This window comes from Tasmannia lanceolata, unplaced genomic scaffold (assembly GCF_043159265.1).
Source record: "Tasmannia lanceolata isolate RefF3 unplaced genomic scaffold, GAP_Taslan_0.1 ptg000048l, whole genome shotgun sequence".
In the NCBI taxonomy this organism is placed as follows: domain Eukaryota; kingdom Viridiplantae; phylum Streptophyta; class Magnoliopsida; order Canellales; family Winteraceae; genus Tasmannia; species Tasmannia lanceolata.
In genome coordinates this window covers 3585411-3607518 of record NW_027518725.1, presented here as the reverse complement: position 1 = coordinate 3607518, position 22108 = coordinate 3585411, and the positions used below count along the sequence as shown (strand labels likewise).

The window sequence follows — 22108 nt, the reverse complement described above, 5'->3', positions numbered from 1 at the left end:
CATTCCCCATGAGAACCATGGGCACCACAACATAAACCTGTGATACATATGTTTAGTAGGTCTGTGAGGAAAATAAAAATAAGTGTGAAGAGTAATAACATATTCAAGATAAACTAATCTTGCACTTTTTCAAAAGGTTTTACCTGATTAAATAAGCCCATCCTCAGATCTTAGCATTCGGCCACATAATTGTCTCCACCACACTCCCAAAATCTTGACCCTTCCATTATTTTTTCTGGATTGAGAAATTTCTCATAGTCTATCAGCCACTGAATAATGATGTATACTATATATACACCTGATTTCTCATGGCAGAACTGAATCCCATGGACATCTTGCTTAGTAAATGCTTAACAATCCATGATTAGCCACGAAATGTACAAGGCAGCCAACTTGATGCCTATAAACAACAAAATGGAACTAAACCCATTAAAATCACAAGAACACTAAACATATCATGGAAAAAGAACGATCAATGCCAATCCCTCCGATCACCGAGTGCCCCACCAATGGGAGTTTTGTGGTTCAGAGTCCCAAGGTTTCTCTTGTAACAGATTTTCAGTCACACAAGATTTTGATGCTCATGGGAAATGGCCATGAACTTCTTTCACTAACTCCTATGTTTTTCTATTTTCGGCTTGATGAGACGTCTTCATTGCACACAATACAGAAAGTAACACTGCACACCTGCCTTGACTCCATGGAAAACACACGAGAGAGAAACCACAAAAACCACACTCTTTAATGTCACAAGCCACAACTAGTTCGGAATATAGGATAATAAAGAAAATCCAATAGGCTCACATCAAATAAAATTGGGAACAAAAAAGAAACCATCCTGATGCGAAGTAGACAAGCAAAAGAATCAAAACTGCCAGAATACAACAAAGAGTGTAATCCTAATACAGGCATCCAAATATAGCAGATAATATAGCACACAAAATTTAATAGGCTAACATCAAATGAGACAGGGAACAAAAAACAAAAACCCATCCTGACGCAAAATAAACAAGTGAAAAAAAAAAAAAAAAACCAAAACTGCATGAATACAACCAAAAGCGTAATCCTAAAAATACAAACATCCGAATATAATAGCACACAAAAACTGGCCATCATAGCCACATGAACACACCCTTGCAGAAGCCACACTACACAAATGTGATACTTAAGTACCTGCTAGAAAGCATTCCAACTACTAGAACCCTTCTTAGGCGTTTGACTTTGAAAAGATTTGAATGGCCCACTTGAGTCAAAAGGATCTGTGTCATCAAAGGATGGGAATCCCCGACTCTTGTCTGTAGTGCTACGAATGGAATCAAATCTCGCAAGGCTCTCGCGCGGGGCAAACAATCCACTGTCGTTCATGCTGAAGGAATCAAACCTTGAGAAATTGTCGAATGAGTGTTCCTCTGACCCTTGACTGTACCTTGGCGGGGAGCCAGAGTTGAACAGTGGAGTTCCGGGGACAGAGTCCGCAAAAAATGAGTTCTTCTCCTTTGGATAAATGCTATTTGAATGCGGTGAGTCTGTTCTAATTGGATTCAGACCCAATTCACCTGACCCAAAGAAAGAATGTTGCCTGCTCTCATAATCAGATTCCTGCAAGGGAATATAAATTTTGGGATGAAAAACAAATAAGGGGGTTTCTGTGTTTCTGTTAGGAGATTAAGAGAAAAGTATCAAATAGAAGGAAAAATAATCAGAAAATATGAAAAGTAGCATATCCTTTTGATTGAGCGTATGTGAGGATGTTTGGTTTACCTTATTGTTAAAGCCCCATATTGAATCCGTATCATCATTGGCATCAAAGGTTGGACCCCAGGAAGGGTCATCAATATAGTTGTCCCCGAAAATAGAGGATTCAGCACCACCATGATCACTGCACAAGAAATTGATAAAAAATTAAAATGCCCGGATCAATAATTAATATAAATCAAAATCCTAAGACCATGCATCCACATTACAAAGCAGAATACAGAGAAGAATGTGAGCATGGATTTCCCAAGAAATGACCAACTAGTCTGAAATTTCAGTCACTACCCATCGACACAACCCTCTATCATTCACACAGACACCTATGAAAAATATATAAGGGAAACAATATCTGCACTCCCTTATTTTAATAATGGCACTCTTTATTCTACACTTCTCTAATTAGCTATAAGGCTGTTACAGTTTCCAAAAAGAAATCAATAGCCAATCAAAAAGGTGTCTAATGATGTGAGGATTGCCATTATCAAAACAATAGAATGCGTATATCATTTTCCTTTATGGAACTTTCAAAATAATCTGATTTGTAAACATAATAAGGTGATTTTAACAGAAAGCCTGGTCATATGAAAAATACCAGGAATGATTCCAATAACATTGTTTGAATTTGAATGCTTAAAAACCAAGGTATATCTCGAGATTGTATGGAATCAAGAGAGAAAAATAAATGAACATAATGTCCAGTTCAGAGACCATACTCAACTGCAAGAATACAGTGTCAGTTCCTTTGCAAAGGCTGGCTCCTTTAACAGGCAATGTCCGTGGCGGGTCATTCAAACAAATGGTGTTTGTTTTTCAGAAAAAGGTCAGAAAACCGAAGGTAACTAATGGATATTACCATGGAATAGGTTAGAGAGAAGAGACCTTCAATATGTCCTTAGGTACGAAATACGAGATGATAGTCACAAATAATGTCATGATAACTGTAATTTTAATTGGTTGACTAAAGAAAATAAACAAAGTAGTCAATAAAGGAAGTAACATGATGGTTGCATTCCATTGAAACAGAGAAAAGATAAATTGGGGGATGACACAAGAAAGTAACACAAAGAAACATTAAAAAACAACAGAGCTCATAGAAATCCTCGTACCTATGACTTTCTTTACCAGCATTGTTTCCAAATTGTGAAGCTGGGAATTCTTGAGATGGACTTTCCAATGCACTTCTTCCTGGTGGACTCCCAGGCGGGCTTCTAACTAAATCATCTTCACTTGGGGCGTATGCCGATCCACTCTCAGTGACCCGCTCACTCGTACTCAAAGGTTTCCCCAACTTACTATCAGAACTCGAGGGAGACACATCTGCAACCGTTGAAGCCTCATCTGTGGCAGCTTTATCATTCCAAATAGAAGTAGACTTGCGCGGCTTTGGAGGAAGCACACCATTTTCCATGTCAACTGTGAGCTCTTTGACAACCATGAATCCTGATTTTGGAAAAGACACATCAATCTATTCCAGAGATAGCAGATCTTTGATAGAAGATTTCTATAACAGCAATTAATAATTTGTGCCGTATAAGGTTCAAGAGGAAATACCATAAATGCTAGTATATTTTTGAGATGATAAAAAAAAATTTTAAAAGCAAAATACAAAATTATGAAGCTTCAGAGATTGTCCAACAAACAACGTCCGCAAGCTCATTAGCAGTGAAAGGAACATAAGAAAAGGAAAAATCATTATTCATGCAACTCTGTTTGATACCATCAATAACCTGTTCTATCTCCACGGACCAGGCAATTTATTCTTTGTCCACGAAATAAAATTGGATGAATCTTCCTAGACAAGAAGGGTCCCACTGCAGCCGGTGGCGAAAAGCCTAAGTGTGTCAACAAAGCACACGTCTCCACTTTTTTAGAGTCCTTCCACAAAATAATTTCTAACCACACCCCTATACCATCTGGACCTGGCAGGGTTAGCCAATGAAGTAGTGATGCCCAACAAAAACTATTGGTGTGATGCTTTTGGTCTCTTACGCGTGACCCTTGGTGTGATGCCTTGATCCCCTCTAGTGTGATGCCTAGGGTTTCATTAGTGTGATGCCATTGAGTGGTTACTGGTTAGTGTGATGCTAACACATCTATCATCTTTATTCTCTCTGGTAGTCTTGCTTCTAGTCCTCTTTCACATGGTTGTACCCATTGTTTTGAAAATTACGATTTACGATTCAGATCAAATCTTATGCAGAACGATTTGAATCCCATGATGGTATCTTAATTGTATAAATCTTACAATTTTCGATTGAATCTTACTATTCGATCGTAAATCCATGCGATTTATCCAAAATAAATTTTGTAAAAAAGAAAATTAGACTTTCTTTCAAAAGACCTCATTTCTTTTATACATTACTAGAAGCCTTTGAAATCCCTCTCATTCAAAGGAAGAAGTCAAAGGAGTAGGAGTTCGAAAGAATCGAACCAGTCACAGTACATGTGCTTGAAGGCATTACTTACATTGAGGTGGGAGACGAGTTGTAGGCTCTCCTATCTCTATTTCCTTCTCTCCTTTCTGTATTTTCATTCCTTTCATCACCCTTATTCCTCTTCTTGATTTTTTTTACAAAGGTATGAAACAGTTATGAAGAGAACGAAGGAAAAAAAGAAGATATTGTTCCCCACTGATGTCAATGAGTAAACCACTGATCTCAGATAATTGCAACACTACGTCTAAATCCCAATGATGCATGCATCTGGCCCTTGTTACATACCTATTAGTGGGAATATCATCGGTAGATTCAAATAAGAGATATATGAACAAAATTTTAGAGAACATTTGTAGAATATAAACATGCATCCAATTTGATAAAAAAAAAAATTTGAAAGGCAAAAAAATCAATATGATAATTATTTAAACATACCTTCATCTTCAAACTTATCCCAATCTTCATCCCAGTCAGCTGCTGCCTCTGGAATGCCAGGTTGCCAACCTTAATTGAAACGCGTTACAAATAATGTGTTAGAAAAATGGAAAAATAAGTAAATAAAGATTCAATAAGTCGCGCTCAATCCAAGGAAACAAAAAAAGAAAGTTACTATGGAATTAAACATACCAAAAGGTAGCTCAACTAGCGCAGTTTGTTTAACGTCCAATCCATGTTTCTTGCAACGTTCATTTAAAGCTTTCCCAAGTTCCTCAAGATCTGACTGTATCCGGTCGGCACGAACCTGGAAAGGCCAGCATTGAAGTGGAGTTGAACTAGTTACATACCATGTCAAAATATCTCCGATATTTTCAAAATATAGCGATTTATTGCGATATTTTGATAAAATGACAAATCCCAAAATAATCCTGATTTTACGATATTTTTATTTATATTTTTTCTTTAATTTATATTTTAAAATAATTTTATTTTATCATTTTTTTCCTGATATAAACCCGAAAAATAAAAAAATTAATATATCCTGAGATCTTCCCTTGCCGAGAAATTTTCAAGAACAATAATTGTGACATAGGTTACATATAGCCCCTAACAACTTAGCGTAAACACAATTTACCTGAAGCAAGCCATCAGCACTTCCACCTTGTTCCATTTTAACAATTGCATTATATAACTCCATTTTCCTCCCCTACAAGTGCATCAGGTAGAATTTAACTAAAGATTTATTTAAAGAAGATTTAAAAGCACAATATATCAAATCAAGTTTACACAACTTCAATAAAAGCCTTCTCGGGCAGAAAAAAAATGTTTAAACTGTCAACCCAGGAAATAAAAAGGTCTAAATACCTGAATATCACGAAATGTTGCCTCTTCAATGGTTAATTTAGAGGCTACATCTCCAACCTGCTTGTACTTCTCTTCATACTTCTTAGCCAGTGATTCAGCCTGAGCATTAATGCATGTGAGACATCATTTTTTGAAGTAAAGAAACCGGGTTTGGGCCAAATATAAGTGAAGGTGCCTAACCAAGTATCTAGTGCAATACAGAAAAGATCTCACTTCTAAAGTTCTAAATAATTGAAGCACAAATTACTGAATTTGGGTATATGAGAGCTTCAAGTAGGAGTTTTTTAACCAAGAACATTCAAGGAAAAGTTCACAAGTTTTACTGCAACTCTAAAGTAATATGAATAATCTGCACAAAATGAAATAAAAAAATTCAATAAAATCAAGATTTAAATTTTAATATATGCATTACATGTAATATGAATCATAAGATCTTGTTGTCAATCAAAATCCAATACATGCATTTGTATTTGAATATGTAGACCAAAAATATGTAGACCCAAAATTGGAAGAAACACGTCTTCCACCGTATAAGAACCAATTGCCACTCCAAATTGGAACCACAAATATAAGAATTGGTCACATGAATTGTTCTGGGATAGTAACTATTTACTAGGAACCAAGGATTGGCTCTTTAAAATCACAGGTCAAAGGAGATCTACATTGGATTGCAGTCAATGATAATCCCCAAAATATCTTACAAACAAAATTATAATCACATTTTTTAATAGCATCAGACATCATTAAACATCACAAAATTCAAGAAAAAAATATTATCGCCTCATGACGTTCCTTTCTGGAAAAATGATTGTAGATTATGCTCTACTAAAAACGTACTATACCCAAAGCATGCTAATAAGTAGCTCTGAAGACCAGTATCAAAATGCACTATTGAGCATGGGCTGGGGTAAGCTCCAGAAATTTATTAAAAAAAAACTTAGTTAAAAATCTCCATGTAAGAAAGAACATCAATAGATAAATATATACAATACATATTATTTCCATTGAGCCAATACCAGAAAAGTATCAACAGAGAAGCATAAAACTTCTGGCATTAAATATTTGTACCTCACGTCTATCAGCAGATGCCCTTTCAGTAATCTCATTAAGTCGATTGTCACACCTGCTCTTGTATAAAACCTGATACCAAAAGAAAGAACTAAACAATCAATTGAAGAACATTTCACCTCAACAAGAAATAAATATCTTTGCTCGTGAAGCTCTAGATATTTAGAATTTTAGAATTGTAAAACAATGGGTAATGGCACATATATCAGCTCATCCTTGGGGCATAACAATCACAAATATTTGTCTGGGAAGGGTTTATCTCATGATATTTTAAAATTTAGTCATTGTGTAACTTAGATAGGATCCATCATTAATGGCATTTTTTGTAATTTGTTGTAAGTTATTATTATAAATAAAGAATGTATGTGGGGTTGGGAGACAACTCACACAAACATATCTCTCTACCCATGCTTTACCTATCTATATTCTCTTCCTTCATTTCACTTACTTTCCCTTTCTATTTTTGGTTCTAATTTAGTTTTAATCCTCACATTTATAACATGAAAAAAAAAAACTTTTTTTCATGAAAATGACTATCTCATCATTTCCCTTTTCCCCATTGAACAATGACATGCAATTCATTAAGAAATAAACAATGACTGCTAAATTAGCAAAGTACAGGATTTAATGTAGAGATGCCATTTCATGCACAAAACAAGAGTCGTAGTTCTGCTTTCCTTTTTTGTACTTTCTTTTGCCTGTTGGTTATTGTCGTATTGGCCTTGCTGCCTTTTTCCATTGTTTTTTAATCACCTATTCAAGAAAAAAAAAACAATTACAAGAGGTCAGCTTGCGCAATAGACAGGAGAGCTTAGAAACCCCCCTAGCTAGCATAACCGCTGCAGCATTTGCTTCTCAAAAAGTATGAGATTGATCTCTCTACTCCAATTAGATGAGCAAGTTCTCAACAAGCCTGGGTTACACTTTGAGCCCATGCAATTGCGCTAAAGGACACCGAAGTGTCTTCCACTCTTCCCCCATTTATCCTAAAAGATGAGAAGTCCAATAATGACTGCACAAGCCTTGGTGCTATTAATGTCCTTAACCAGTGTTTTGAAAATTAGAACTCAGACAAAAACTTGGTCGTCGTAAAAAGGAGTCAACTCGGGCAAGTCAATGAGTGGTGTGGTAAATTTTTAATTAACTCACGTGAATCAAAGGTGGTTTTTGATTTTGTAAGGAAAAACTTGGACAAGAACTCAACTAAGGTAGAAGGGACTCGACCCATGTGAGTCGAGGATTGACTTGGGGAGTTTTTAAACAGTGTCTTTAACACCAACCCGATCGGAGTAAACCTTCAAACCTCTCCTCTTTAACACCCCACCCCTCAAACTACAGAACCAAAGTTACCAAGGAGCTCCCACTAAGTTCAGTAGAGGGTGACGCCACATCTCTCACTCTATGACGACCTTCGGTTATCTCCTTCCAACTTTGATGAAATCTTGCACTGAGATGCCCATTTAGTATTCGTGTTAAGCTGCAACATGTTTTAGTACATTCACCACAAAGGGGGGAAATGTTCCACAAAAACTGCCCTTTGTCTCCAAACAGCCCACTCGACCATTCTCTGAATAATGTATACCAACGAAGCTGAGAAAACTGACTTCAAACTAAACCAACTTAACAGTAAACTCCAAACAAAACTTGGCTCTTTGCAATGGATGAAGATGTGAGTAACATTGATTCATGTGCTTTGTTGCACGCAAAGCAAATATTTCCCAACCAGGACCTCTTAAATATTGCAATGCAAACTGTTGATTTTGTTGACTATTGTTGTTAGATGAAAAACTTCCACTCTTGGGGGCAAAAGATCAACACTCCACGATAGGTAAAGATGTGGTGGAGCCTACATCTATTGAGAACAGCGTTTCAAAATGCTGATGCGGGTCAAAAAACGGTCGAAGAAAATTCCAGTCGACTTGGCGCGACATGGTCGAGTGCTCAGTTGACGCGGTCTTAACTCGGGAGAGTCAAGGAAGATTTTATTGATTCTGTAGGGCAGAACGCATAATGCAGCGGAAAAAAGCAGAACGGGACCAAGAGAAAAGGGAGTTGACTCCAGGGGGGGGGGAGGGGTTCGGGTCCACGATGATGCGGGGAATTTTTAAAACTATGATTGAGAGGACTATAAAGAATAACTTTAAAAGAAATTTGTGATCCCATGCCAAACTGTCTCGCAACTTACAAGAAGACACATCCAAGCAACTCGAATAAACTCTGGGAAAAAAAACTCCTCGTCTTTTAGATTAAAGAAGCCCTCTTGTACATCGCCTCCCCCACTGTCTTCAACAAGCTTTAATAATCACCCAGTTGCACAAAACCAACATATGTGAGCTCGGATTTGCATGGAAAAGGAAACATTGCCCCACAAAAAGTCCTTCCAAAGCGTAGTTATCTAACACAATGCTTTTGACATTTAAAACACATGCACAAGTGTTAAATCCAATAGCCAGTTTACACTCGATACTAACCACAGACAACTCTCCATCTTCCCATATTGGCCCCACATCTCTCAACAACTATCTTCCTCAAAATGCCGCTTTTTCCACCTCAACTATCCAAAGTCATTTCCCTAAAAGCACCTTACTCCTTGATCTTAAATTTCTAATTCGAGAACACTAATCATCTTAATGCTACTTCCCATGGATTTATATTTAATCACACCTATGTTCCAATTGAATAAAGAAAGCCTTTGTGACTCAAAATCATAACCTATAAAGATTGAGGCATCCAAATCTTGAAAGCTGTGGTTTTTGGATGATGCCACTTTGAGGAAGCATGCATTGTATGTTTGGGGGACGCACACATCGAGCACAGACATTCAGCAAGGCTTATGCACATAGCCCAATAGATGTGACAGGTTTGAGGTTCCTTGCCCAGTAACAAGTAGCATATCTTACGTAAGCATATAAAGTAATAGTGTATATATACATGCATATGTTCACGTATATAAACGTGTACTTTCAGGAAAGGGTAGTGAAGTATTGGATGTAGAACTAACTATAGTTGTCGTAGTGTATCTAAAGTAGAGATGGACTATCCCATCACTCGTTTCTAAATGCATGTAAGAAATCAGACTTCTATTTAGGTTTCACGATCACAAATACAAATTACAAAAGGCCTTAAATGATTAGTTACATGCAAACTGATAATATGGTTCTTAAGAATTTGAATTTCCAAAAAAAAACATAAAAAAAGAATTTCTAGAGGGAGCTTCACAATTTGAGTTTCTCTCGAGATATTACTGGAAAAATAACTGCAAAGGACAAAATATGAAAATAAAAAATAAAGAGAATTTTAAAAATCAACAGTAAACACAAATAAAATGGAAATCTATGGACACATTGCAACAATATTGCAAAATATAGACATTCCATTCTCTAAAATATCATGGAAATGTCATGTGATTTTAATGAGCACGGGATACTCTACAGGCACAATTAATCACAATTTAAGAGTAACATAACAACAGAAAAATGTGAGTATAGCAATGAAAAGTTCAACATATATAATAAAGAAGCCAGTAAAAAGCATCGATTTAGAAACAATAAAAGAAAACCACTTACAAGTTCTTGCATCCTAGTGCGGTAGAATTCAACCTTCTCTTTAGAATCAAGAATCTCCTTTTCCACTTCTTCAACCTTTCATTTATGAAAAAATAAGTCAGTCAGATTTCATCCATGATGAGAACTGTCAATGTACATGGTAAAAAAACTTTTTTTTTTTTTAATTGTAGCAAAAACTTGGAAAAGGTATGAAGTATGAACACAAATGAAGTATATGAACACATGTATCATTCTCTAAGAAACTATCTCACTGTCATGTTAAAGTGCTCATTAAACAATAAAAGAAAAATTATGGATAGACAGTCACGACCAAATGATGTCATATGTTCAGATATTAAACATCCACAAGGATTTCAGTTACGGACATTTCCCTTGAACACAATCTTCTTCTTGAAAAGAAAAATAAAATCAAATAGAGAAAAATGATGAAGAAAATAGTTAGGTGTACTAGAGTAGGAAGCATAATAACCTTCAGAAGTGTCCTGTTGGTTCAGTAACAGGAAATTCGTCTGCAAACAATAAAAAGAAGATGGGAGGAGCAGAATTGACAGTTGTAAAATAAGCTACAATAAACCAGTAAAGGAATCGCCAAGTGAGTCCACGCCTTTAGGTGTTTGAGCAAAATTTTAGCTTTCTTATAGAAAAAATATCTTAATTTACAGATTTTTATTTTTGAATGATTAGAGAAACCAATTATTTGGATGGTTGAATCAGTTTCCCAATGACTGTCTGATGAAATAGGAATAAAAGATGTGTTATCTACTCTCCATTAGATAAACTCTGTCCTCAAGAGCCTATATTTGGTTATTTTTCATATCTTAGATTTTTATTTTTTTTTCTGAATGCTAACTGCTGTGTCCGTCTAAAACCGTTTCAAAAGCTGTCGTCCCTTTGCGCACGTGAGACTGTGTGTGTGTGTGTGTGTGTGTGTGTGTGTGTGTGTGTGTGTGTGTGTGTGAGAGAGAGAGAGAGAGAGAGAGAGAGAGAGAAAGAGAGTTTTTTTGAAATACTCTTAAAGATATCATCCCTAATAATAAACTAGATCATTTCAAAAAGAACAAAGAAAAAAACTGCTGTGTCCATCTAATAAAGATATCATCCCTATTCCCTAATAATACATTTTTTCTAGGTTTCTCTTACAGTTGAGATTCTATTGCAATCACTGAGAAGCCCTTTTAGTTTTATCCCTTTCATGTCTTTTAATATACTCACCATTTGCAAATAGAAATTTTTCTGAAGTGGGCGCTTGAATAATTTTCAGCAATAGTTCAGCTACCTCCTAGGTACGACTTAGTTTTGCTACATTTATTGCTCTTTGATGGAATTGGAGACGCTTTAAATGTAGACTGGTAAAAGAAGCTTGAAAAAACATAATAACAAGGATGAATGTTTAAAATTTACTTCCATTGGTTATGTATCATAGCACACATTTTTTATATGGTCCTGATTAGGAGCATTCGTGGGTAAAGGGACCTTCAAACATAAGTATATGGATTACTGGATAAAAAATATTTTTCTTCAGTGACAAATATTGAAAAGGAGTATAAACATTTTTTTATTTTTTATGCAGTCTGGTGCTGATTAGGAGCATTCACATAAAGAAGCAAGTTTAAAACTCTTTTTTTTTTTAATGGTGTGCTTAAAAACATCTATTGAAGACAGTGTACTTGAATTTGAAAAAAGCAAGTGTACTCAGTTTCATCAAGTTGCAGCAACATGCAATTTTGTTTGCGATGGTTAGATAAAATAATTCAAGGAATTATTTAGAAATGATGTATTCACACAGTTCTGTCTTTTTTGACCCACTGACAGCTTTAACCTAGCAGTGTGGATCAGACTTAGTCATGTAATCTGCCATTCATTCAGACATTTGGATTATAATCTAATAATCATTTTGAATATTGTTCGCTAGCCCTCACATGCTGTTAATTTCCAGCTCATCCCCTATTCCACCGTTCTTTATGGACATTTATTTTCTTTTTGTAGTTGATCTTTTATTTACTTTTTTTTTTGGTTCCCTATGTATTCCTATAAACCAAAATTCTCATCATTGGACTGCTAGTTACTGTTAACTTACCAACTTCTCCAAAAGCTTAAGCTGTTGGAGAAAGGCATTATTTATCTTTTATACTTTAACACTCCCCCGCACGTGTGGCTCACTTGGCAAACACGTGGCACATGTGGTCCCACTTTGGGCCGACCATCGCATGTGGATTTATGCTATCTGGGAGGTTTGAACTCGAGACCTTTGGCTCTGATACCATGTTAACTTACCAACTTCTCCAAAAGCTTAAGCTGTTGGAGAAAGGCGTTATTTATCTTTTGTACTTTAACAGTTACTATATTCCTATAAATCAAAATTCTCATGTTTGGATTGGTAGCTAGTATCTAGATAATTAATTTTTTTCCTTCTCTATTCCTATAAATCAAAATTCTCATGTAGGGATCAGTCGCTAGTATCTAGATAATTGATTTCTTGTAACCATGATTGCTTCTTGTTTGCCTTCCATGTTATAATTATTTAATTTTTTTGCTTGGTAAGAAAACAAAACAAAACAAAATATTTATTGATTTATTTTGCTTGGTTTCCCTAATGAACTGCAGCTTCATATGCAATTCTTGTTTTGTCTTTTAGCAATTACAATGGAAGTATATTAGTAGAACATATAGTATAGAATTTATAGCCTTACAACATGATCGTATTGATCTGACCCGTCGGTAAACAAGTATGGGCAAGTGAGACTGTGAGAGAATCCAAAGGTCAGTGCACTAATCCAATGAAACACCCAAGTAACATATGAGAAACCCTAGCTGGAATTGATAACATGAAAGGAAAGAAAGCTCATTTCCAAAAAAGAAAAAAATGATAAATCAAAAGAAAGTACCTTTTTGTCTGCATCTGTTGGATCTTGGAACTTGGAGTTCAGTGCACTCTGCTCCTCCTTGCTGAATTGGTTTACAAGGTGTTTCTCCAATACTGGCACCCTAGGCTGGGAAGGGGCTGGAACTTGTGGAGGTGCCGTCAACACAGTTGCAGGCATTATAGGTCGTGTCCCAGGGATTCCTTGCTGTTGTGGGAAGCCTAATCAAGAGAGCAATAACCAACAAAGAACAAAACAAAAATAAGAATCCCTGCTGGGTGCTTTAGAATTTCATACATGGCTACGCAAAAAAAAAAGGTAAGGTTGGAAGAGACAGAAAAAACTATTTGTCCAGCAAATACCAGGTGAGGGCTGCCAAGTTCCACCACGATATGCAGTTGCGGGTTGACCTGCTGGAGTGAATAGCTCATCAAACCCAAGAGCGCTTGGGAGAACTGCAGGTAGAGGATGCCCTTCTCTGTGTCGTTCCATCAAATAGAGTGCAGTACAGAACTCTCTTAGTGAAAGCATGCTATCGTTATCCTGGTCAGATAAGTCCCACACCTGCTTTAAGACCTCTGTCAAGGGCAGATAGAAATAGCATTGTAAGCAACTTAGCATACCACAATTTGATGATGAAAAGATGAGTCTTAGGAAATTAAATGATATACATAATTAAAGCACAAATAAATATTCCTCAAAAGAGACGCAAAGAAAAACAAAGTACCCCACAATACACTTGAAGTTTGAGCAACATGGAAGACTGGAGATGGAAAATGAAAAGAAGAGAACACCGATAACAATAAAAAGGAGAGATCTCAAATTCTAGTATCAACTCCCACCCCTTCCGTAACTAATTAACCCCCTTTCTCTCTCCAAAATAATAGCTCCCACTGAACATTAAACTGACAACCCCACCTCTTCCCCTTACCCATCTACAAAAGCCTCTTACCTATTCTCAAAATCTTCTTGCCAAGAAGAAGACCAACCAGACGGGTGAGAAAAATAAAGTAAGTAATTGAAATACGTCATCTTTAAACATAAAAACATATAACTATTTTCTCTATATCTTGCATTTTTAAAGATTTTTGTCTCAAAAAAGAACAAACAAAATAAGTAATAGATCAAAATGCATCGTGTAGGCTTTATAGGCATTGTAAAGATATAGAACTTCGAATTCAAGACCATAAAACTCAATGAAGAACAAAATTAATAAAAATCAGCAATTTTTTGTCAATTAAATTCAACGGAAAAAAATTAATAAAAATCAGCAATTTTCCTTTGTCATTGTGTGTGTGTGTGTGTGTGTGTGTGTGTGTGTGTTTGTGTTTAAATATTACTATCTAAAGAGAGAGGGAAATATCCCAAAATTTAACAATGACAAATAAAAATAATAATATTTGTGTTCTGTATTCCTATATAATACTTTTAACAAAAGAAGTGAGAAACTCAAAGTTCAAAGCTAAAATATAATAAAATAAGGAGACAATAAAAACCATTTATATTAAAAAGATGAAGATGAAATTCTATATTGTTGGGTATTTTCTTAGAATTTTGTATATGTATTGTGTATTCCAAAATAAACATTTGAGTAACACAGTTTCTATTTTAAAGTTGTGTATCATGATTGCATTGCACACAATTTCATTCTTGTTGGTTGTTGGGCTTGGCAGAATTTTTCTGATTTGTTTCAACGCATCGCAAGTGCCTTTGTACTAGTACCTTTTAAAGAAGTAGTTGGAAGAGCACACTTTTTCATCAAATCAAATTTTTCACTCTAAGTATGGACAAAAGCTACCTCTTAGAATAAGGTAACAAATACCTCTAGGCAATTTCCAACTCAAAAAAAGATTGCGCGCTTGTTCACCAGTAATTTTGCCATCTCTGTCTGTGTCTACCTCCACAAACACCTTGGTGTACTTCTGAATAGATGGTGGAGTGATCCTTGGCCATGGCATCTGGGACTGGCTAGAAACACTACCAACAGCCCCAACTGAAACACTGGGTCCAGTTAATCCTGAAGTACCAGGAATTGAAGGCCGTTGAAGCTGATTAGTACCAATTGACATTGTCAATGTGCTCAAAGGATCGAGTTGGCCCTGCTTCACTACAGGTGGAGGCCTAGTAGTTACCGGCTCAGTGGCAGATGATTTAGATATGTTACTTGCAGAAAAGACATCCCCTCCAAAAATTGAGTCAGAAGAAAAACCATTTCCGGAGACAGCCAATGCATTAGAATCCTTAGTTACGGGTTTGGGCGACAATAAGCCTAGATCTTGAGGTTTTGCCGAAAGCAAAGAATTTACTACAGATGATGTTTGTGGTCTGGGTGGTAATGAAGGTGTCAGTCCAGATGGTGATAATCCAAAACCATCCTGGATCATAGACGGAGTAGTCCCTCTATTAGGGCCTTGTGAAGTTGCACCCATTGACACCCCACCCGGCCTCACACCAAGCCAATCAGTTGAGATATTGGACACAACTGAGTTTGGAGGGCGTGGACCCGCCATACTACCTCCCCCCGGGAATCCTTGAGAGGGCATGGCTTGGGGCGGTCTCGTGAACTGATTGTTTGGCGAGGGGAAAAACTGCTGGTTCATACCCACATTTGGAGGTACCTGAGGTCCTCTGAATCCAAGATTTTGAGATGCAGTTGGTGCCACTGGACCCATCTGAGGGCCAGGTTGTGGCATGGAATTTACCTGAGGTGCGGGTGTGGCCATTGAATTTATCTGAGGTGCCGGGATTTTAGCAGCAGCTGGACCAAATAAGGCAGCATTAACAATATCAGGTGAGAGTTCTCTCCCCTTTTGTGCCACTGTTACAAGTTTCAATGCATTATAGAAATCTGCCCGACCAAGGAAACCAGTTCGGTTCTTATCAGCATGCATCCATATCTGCAGACAACCAGAATAGTATTAAAATTCAGCAAGAGCAACAGCAAACAAAAGTCAATAAAATAGCCCTATCACGGTCAAAGGCACGAACAGTAAATATATTTAGATATCTTTCTATGCATTAAAGAGATCCATAACCACTTCAAATGAATAACTAAAAGATTCTAAACCACAACACTGAAAATTTTAGCACATTATCCTCCCTAATTAAGTCCAGAAGACGAGAAGTTCTGTAAAAGTCCAATGCTAAAATAGCAGAAACAAAGGTTAGAAACATTGTGTCGGAGTCTATGAAATTCACCTAAGCTTTGCAGACGGATAAGATAGGTCAGGCCTTTAGCTTCCATTTTCAGAGTCTCGGCCTCTGTGGTTGACTTGTAAGGGGGTCCCTTGTTATTTTGTAACTTTTCCCCTTTCATTTGTTTGCATACCTAAAACATAGCATGCATACGTATATTTTATATATGACCAGTGCTGTAATAACTACCTCTTAACAAATCAGTAACCCCTAATGCCAGGATTAAAGCCTATCCAGCTAAACAAATCACAAACCCCAATGCCTGGATTAAAGTCTATCCGAACTCTAAACAAACCACTAACCCCAATGCCTCGGAATGTTTCAACATGTGAAGAACTATTCTAAAATTTTCAGCATGTGAAGAACTATTCCCATAACATCAACAGAGCATGATACCGAAAATGACTTACTTGTTTTTCATCGAGCGTGAGACTTAAAAAACTCGATCGAGGAACTAGCTGATTGCTGAGTAGAAACTAGTGTCCAAAGAAAAAGTTTTAAGTCATTGTCTCCCATCCTAATCATCTAATTCTACCATACGACAAACTCTGGCTTAGAATTTTCACTCCTAATCACGCTACAATTTGATGAACCCAAATGCTTCAATTGTTAAGAAAAGAATTCACACATGGAAGACAGTAAAAGCATAAATGGAGAGAAATGAATAGGGATTTTGCTTGGCATTTGGGTGCCGCATCAGCAAAATACCTTGTTTGGTGGTCAATATAGCATTGAAATCCCTGGAGGCTCCCAGGGATGTCTCCTAGTTAATTACATGTCACCTTTGTCCCCTCACTATGAAATTCAAGCCAAAATTCACAAAAAAAAAGTGGTAATTTGATTGAATCTCCTTGGGAATAGTGCTTCTCTCTCTCTTTCTCTCTCATCCTCTCTCTCCTCTCTCTATATTGGTAATGACACCCCCTACCACTATTCTCAGAGGTTGAAAACCAAACACTACATACCATTCTCCCAGGCAATTTCCAGGTAAATCCAATGCTTGTCTCCTCCCCTACTCTCTGAGGTAAATACCCGCAACCAAACATATATGACAATTAAATAAAATAATAATAATCAGACAATCATTGAATTATAGTTTCTACGCATCCAAAATGTCCAATCTAACAACCAAATTTCCAACAAATAATTCCCAAAAAACAAGACCCAGATGAATATCCAAACAATTAAAATCACCATTATAATCAAAACAAGAGATAATTAAGGGGTGAGGGCATCAAAAACACCTGCGCAAGTACGTGTTTCGGCAAATTAGATCCTTGAAAGAACGCCACCGCCTCCGCCCCACTTATCCTCCCATCCTGATCCAAATCCGCCCTCCGAAAATACGCATCAAAAACCTCCATTCTAACCTCACAAATGGATCAAAATTCAATTCTAAGCCCACAAATGGATCAAATTCGAAGATCAGGCTTTCTAATCATCCAAAAACTAGTTTCTGAACCTCAAAGGAGGCATCTAACGATCCGAAAGGAAGGGACTTCAAAAACCAAGAATCAACGGCTGGAAAGGTAAGGAGGGGAGGGTTTAGAAGATCTGAGGGATTAAGGAACGGGGGAACAAACGGAGAAATGGGTTTTCTATGTGAGATTGAAAGGTTTGTGGGTTTTTGATGATCGGATCGAGGGTGAGCAAAATTAGAGATTGAGGTGAGGGAATTTTCCAGGCCTTTGGGCGATTTGGAATATAAAAGCGTTCAGAGAAGAAACGCATCAGGTGTACCATCTCTGTCTCTCTTGCTCGATCGAGGAGATGATGCTTGTAAAGAGAGGATGGATTCGGAATTTAAAATTTTTAATTGAGACAAATAGATTCATCTGCTCTTTGTTGGTTACAAAAGGGAAATGATATCAACACACATGTTTTAATTTTAATAAGAGGCGCTCGAGTCTCTTGTCTTTTAGTATTTAAAGGGCTTCAAAGAGCTTTTTGAAAACTGTAATATACTTCGAGATTTTTACTGATTAGTCCCTACATGGCAAAGTAATTGCTTATTAGTCCGTACGAAAAGCATATTAGGTTAAAGGTCCTATTTTTAGAAAATATTTGTTAAATTGTCCCTAAAACTCACAAACTTCAATTTTCTCGTTAAAAATTTTAAAATGACAAATTTACCCCCAACCCATTTAATCATATTTAGCGTTTTTGGATTTTCCTACCATTTTTTTAGGAAACAAGCAACAATATTATCTCTTCCAATGTTCTTGTCAAAAAACCTTCAACAAAAAAATCTTTTTAGAAATTAAAAAAATTGAAAATCCCTCTAAAATAAATCTTCTAGGTCCAATTTGAGTTATCTTTTCTTCGTAGAGAAATAAAGTAAGAAATTTTAGGAATATTTTTCGTTTCTAACTTTTCTAAAAAATTCCTATCTTGGTTGGATTGCAAGAAAATATCTCTCATGGAAAATTATTTCTATGGAATTTTTTTTCATTGAGGAATTATGTCTGATTAATTTAGAGGGATAACATCATAAATCGATGGTCCCTAACTGAAAAATTGAATAAGGTTGGTTTACCTTATCTTTTTTTATGTGTAAGAAATAAGAAATTTTAGATTTTTTTGCATGTCCGGACTTTTCCAATAAAATCCCTACAATCCAACGGGTCGTAAGTAGAAGACATACTGTAAGAAAAGCACCAATCCATCTTGCTAGGAAAGAGCTGCAGTTTCAAAAAATCTCTTACAAACCAATTTAAAAATATGAAACCACTTCTAAAACCATGTAGGGACTAATCAGCAAAAATCTGACAGCCCTTTAAATACTAAAAGACAAAAGACTTGAGCGCCTCTTATTAAAACATGTGAGTGTTGTTGATATCATTTTCCGTTACAAAAACATTAATAATAACCTTATAATTTGGGAAATGTTATCAGCACTACTGTATTTTGATTATCACACTCCTCGCTTCATTAAAAGTACGGTATGGCCCGCATCATAGGATGATCCAAACCGTCCATTAGATGGGCCACAGCCTAAAAAGATGAGCCAGCTCAACCTATTTAGGCTGTGGCCCATCTAATGGATGGTTTGGATCATCCTATGATGCGGGCCATACCGTATTTTTAATAAAGTGAGGAGTGCGATCATCAAAACACAGTAGTGCTGATAACATTTTCCTATAATTTTGGCGCTTTTTCATTTGGCCAGTGATATTGGCACTGCTATATTTTTATAATTGCACTAAATCACCACGTATTTTATTCTTTAACTAGCTGTCAAAGTTTACTGCAATTCCCAAAGAGGGAAGTGATAAATCCGCCCCTTTTTATTACCAGGAACACCCCCCTCCGTCCGTCAGTGTATCAATGAGTGTATCAATAACTAAAGAGGAGTTGTTGTACTTGATGTCAGAAAAATTAAATGACCCTGATTGCCATGTACACTGAAACAGGGTGTTCCTGGTAATCACAAGGATGGATATATCACTTCCCTTCCCAAAAAGCTCAACTCAACTCAACTAAGCCGTTTGTAGCACCACCATGTTCTGATAATTGCACAAACTCATCTTGTCTTTTAACTGATATTAGCACCCCTGTGTTCTGATAATTGTACAAACTCACCTTGTCTTTAACCGATATTAGCACCACCGTGTTCTGATAATTGCACAAACTCACCTCGTCTTTCCTTTTTTAAATCAGCTTCTGAGAGCTATTTGGGAATTTTGGGAATTGTAATAAGCCTTCAACAGCTGGTTAAGTAATAAAAGACAAGGTAAGGTTGTGCAATTATCAAAGGCTTTGTTGAGTTGAGTTGAGGTAGTGCAATTATCAAAACACGGAGGTGTGAATATCAGTAGCCTGATTTTATCATCTCATTACTAGATATTATTTGATTACCAAATCCAAATTGTCCATCGGGTGAACTCCGTGACGCATGCCAGTAGAAAATTGTACCAAGTAGACAATCTTAAGTGTCAGACCTAATAGCATTTTAAAACCCCTTAATGAGGATTAATTAATAGCCTTAATTAGGATTAATCGAGACCATTTGATCATTGTACCGTTTTGGTTGTGGCCCACCTATAGTGGAACCCACCAAAAAGCATTCAAATGGAAGAAAGCATTAATTTAGGGGAGGGGTAAAGCTCTCTTATATTCAATGCAACAAATTAGGGCATTTTTGGCTACCATGATTTTTTTTTTTCCATGGAATATTAGCTTACCCAATGGTGAGAGAGGGAATAGACACGAGAGGGACAAGGAATGAGGAAAGGGTCAGGGGCGGAGCTACATGTAGCATAAGGGGGGCAGTTGCCCCTGTTGAGTTGGGCCAAATCCTTAATAGGCCCAACTCAATTGGGTCCAGCCTCCTCTAAAATTTGAAGGCCTGCACCCATATGTATAAGCATGTATAAGCTTGCCCCCCTTATGCATAAATCCTGGCTCCGCCACTGGAAAGGGTGATAAAAGTCTGAAACCCAGGAAACAAAAAACTCGACCAAAAATATGATGATTTTTTCCTTGTTTTATGGCCACTTCTCCTCCTACTCATTTGTGCCCTTTGCTGGAAGGAGAGATTTGAAAGGGCACAAGTGTCTAGAGGGTGAAACTAATTTTTTCATGAAAGGAAAAAAATTCATCAAACATGACCTCAGTCAGATGAATTAAATAAATAAGACAAATCTACTAAAAGGTGAGCTAGTGTGGCTGTTCTCTCATGCAAAAGCGAGCCCCAAAATGGCTTTCCACATTAGTAATGATCTAAGGTTCTGTTCACTTCCTTTCCCTAGTGCTGTTTTCCCTGGAAAACAGCCTTTTTTTTCCTTGACAGGACAGAATTTCTGTGTTCACTTCTTCTCCAGGGAATAATATTATTAGATGTGGAATTTCTTATTTAAAAGCTGAAAATGACGTGGAAATCGACTTTTTCCCTGTTACTCGAGATTTGGTTTCCAATTAAATATATCGAAAAGAGGCTTTCCAAGGAAAGAAAGGAGATCTGAAACCTTTTCCTTGACGAAACTGGATTCATTTTCCTTCTGCCACGTCACCTGGAAATGATAAGAAAACGAAATCCTTTTCTTTCCTTTCTGGGGAAAGAAGTGAACAGAGCCTTAGGATGTTAGTGAAACAAAGCCGTAAATTGATTAATGAACTTGAGTGACACTATCAACACAAGAGAGTTCAGTTACAAGTTCCCTAAATAAACACTTTCTGATTTCCTTTTTCTTTTGGTTTTTTTCAATTGAAGATCCATAATTTTCTCAAAGCAATACAAATAAGTGAATTTTTGCATGGATTCAGATTAAAAGTGCAGGTGTGAGAAAACCTAGCCATCAACTAAGGCCAACACAAAAGGGGAACCCCCCTGGTAGACCCATTTCAAAACTGTGATCTTCCTGGCTTTGGCAAAGTTTAAAAATAGTCAGCTTTGAGCATCCCTCGAGATCACGGTGAATCTCCGAATAGCAATGAATTTTATTTAAGAGCGAAAAGGGGAGAGAACCCACAACTAAGGTGGTCGATGCAGAAGGAAAAAAAAACAACAAAGTGAATACAACAACACGATAATAAGAAACAGGGTGAATAGTAAAAAAACTCCAATCCAGGACTCTCGACTCCAGAGCAACTCAAGTCAATCCCTTTCAATAAGGGTGTATGAGTAAGTGATTACCCAATCAAGAGAACAGAGGCTATTGGATCTTTAGAAGAGACAGACCCATTAAGATAGAACATCAAATGTGTAAGGCAAAAAATTCGATATTTTGATCTCTAACAACACTGACGAAAGATAAACATAGTCACAAGTCTCTTAAATGATAAAGCTCACAAACACTACCCACAATTCTATGCCTATGCATGTCAGAATGGAAGGTGTGTAGGAACTTATTTTTTTGTCATTTTCTCTTTTCTTCTTTCTATTTTAGGCAACATAGTGACCCAATTTCGACTGATACGAAGAATG

The 22108-nt window shown here is 36.7% G+C and overlaps 1 protein-coding gene across 1 annotated transcript; it reads right to left on the bottom strand.

The window, feature by feature from the left end:
• Positions 1–849: 849 nt before the first annotated feature.
• On the bottom strand, positions 850–18044 carry LOC143864147 (uncharacterized). The gene is made up of 13 exons (XM_077375003.1): positions 17427–18044; positions 14810–15884; positions 13350–13565; positions 13012–13208; positions 10127–10201; positions 6561–6632; positions 5493–5591; positions 5263–5334; positions 4818–4932; positions 4626–4694; positions 2862–3195; positions 1762–1879; positions 850–1599 (listed from the first exon to the last, which is right to left on the bottom strand). The coding sequence occupies exons 1-13, from the start codon at positions 17544–17546 to the stop codon at positions 1177–1179; spliced, it is 2985 nt and encodes a 994-aa protein (XP_077231118.1). The 5' UTR covers positions 17547–18044; the 3' UTR covers positions 850–1176.
• Between the last annotated feature and the right edge of the window lie 4064 nt (positions 18045–22108).

What these genes read in the sequence shown, in the direction of transcription:
- LOC143864147 (XM_077375003.1), bottom strand. Translation starts at nt 17,546, where the DNA reads ATGGAGGTTTTTGATGCGTATTTTCGGAGGGCGGATTTGGATCAGGAT. An exon ending in CGAAACACGTACTTGCGCAG is followed by an intron (nt 15,885 to 17,426) that starts GTGTTTTTGATG and finishes GGTTGTCTGCAG; the next exon opens with ATATGGATGCATGCTGATAA. An exon ending in GCTGGTAAAGAAAGTCATAG is followed by an intron (nt 1,880 to 2,861) that starts GTACGAGGATTT and finishes TTTCTTGTGCAG; the next exon opens with TGATCATGGTGGTGCTGAAT.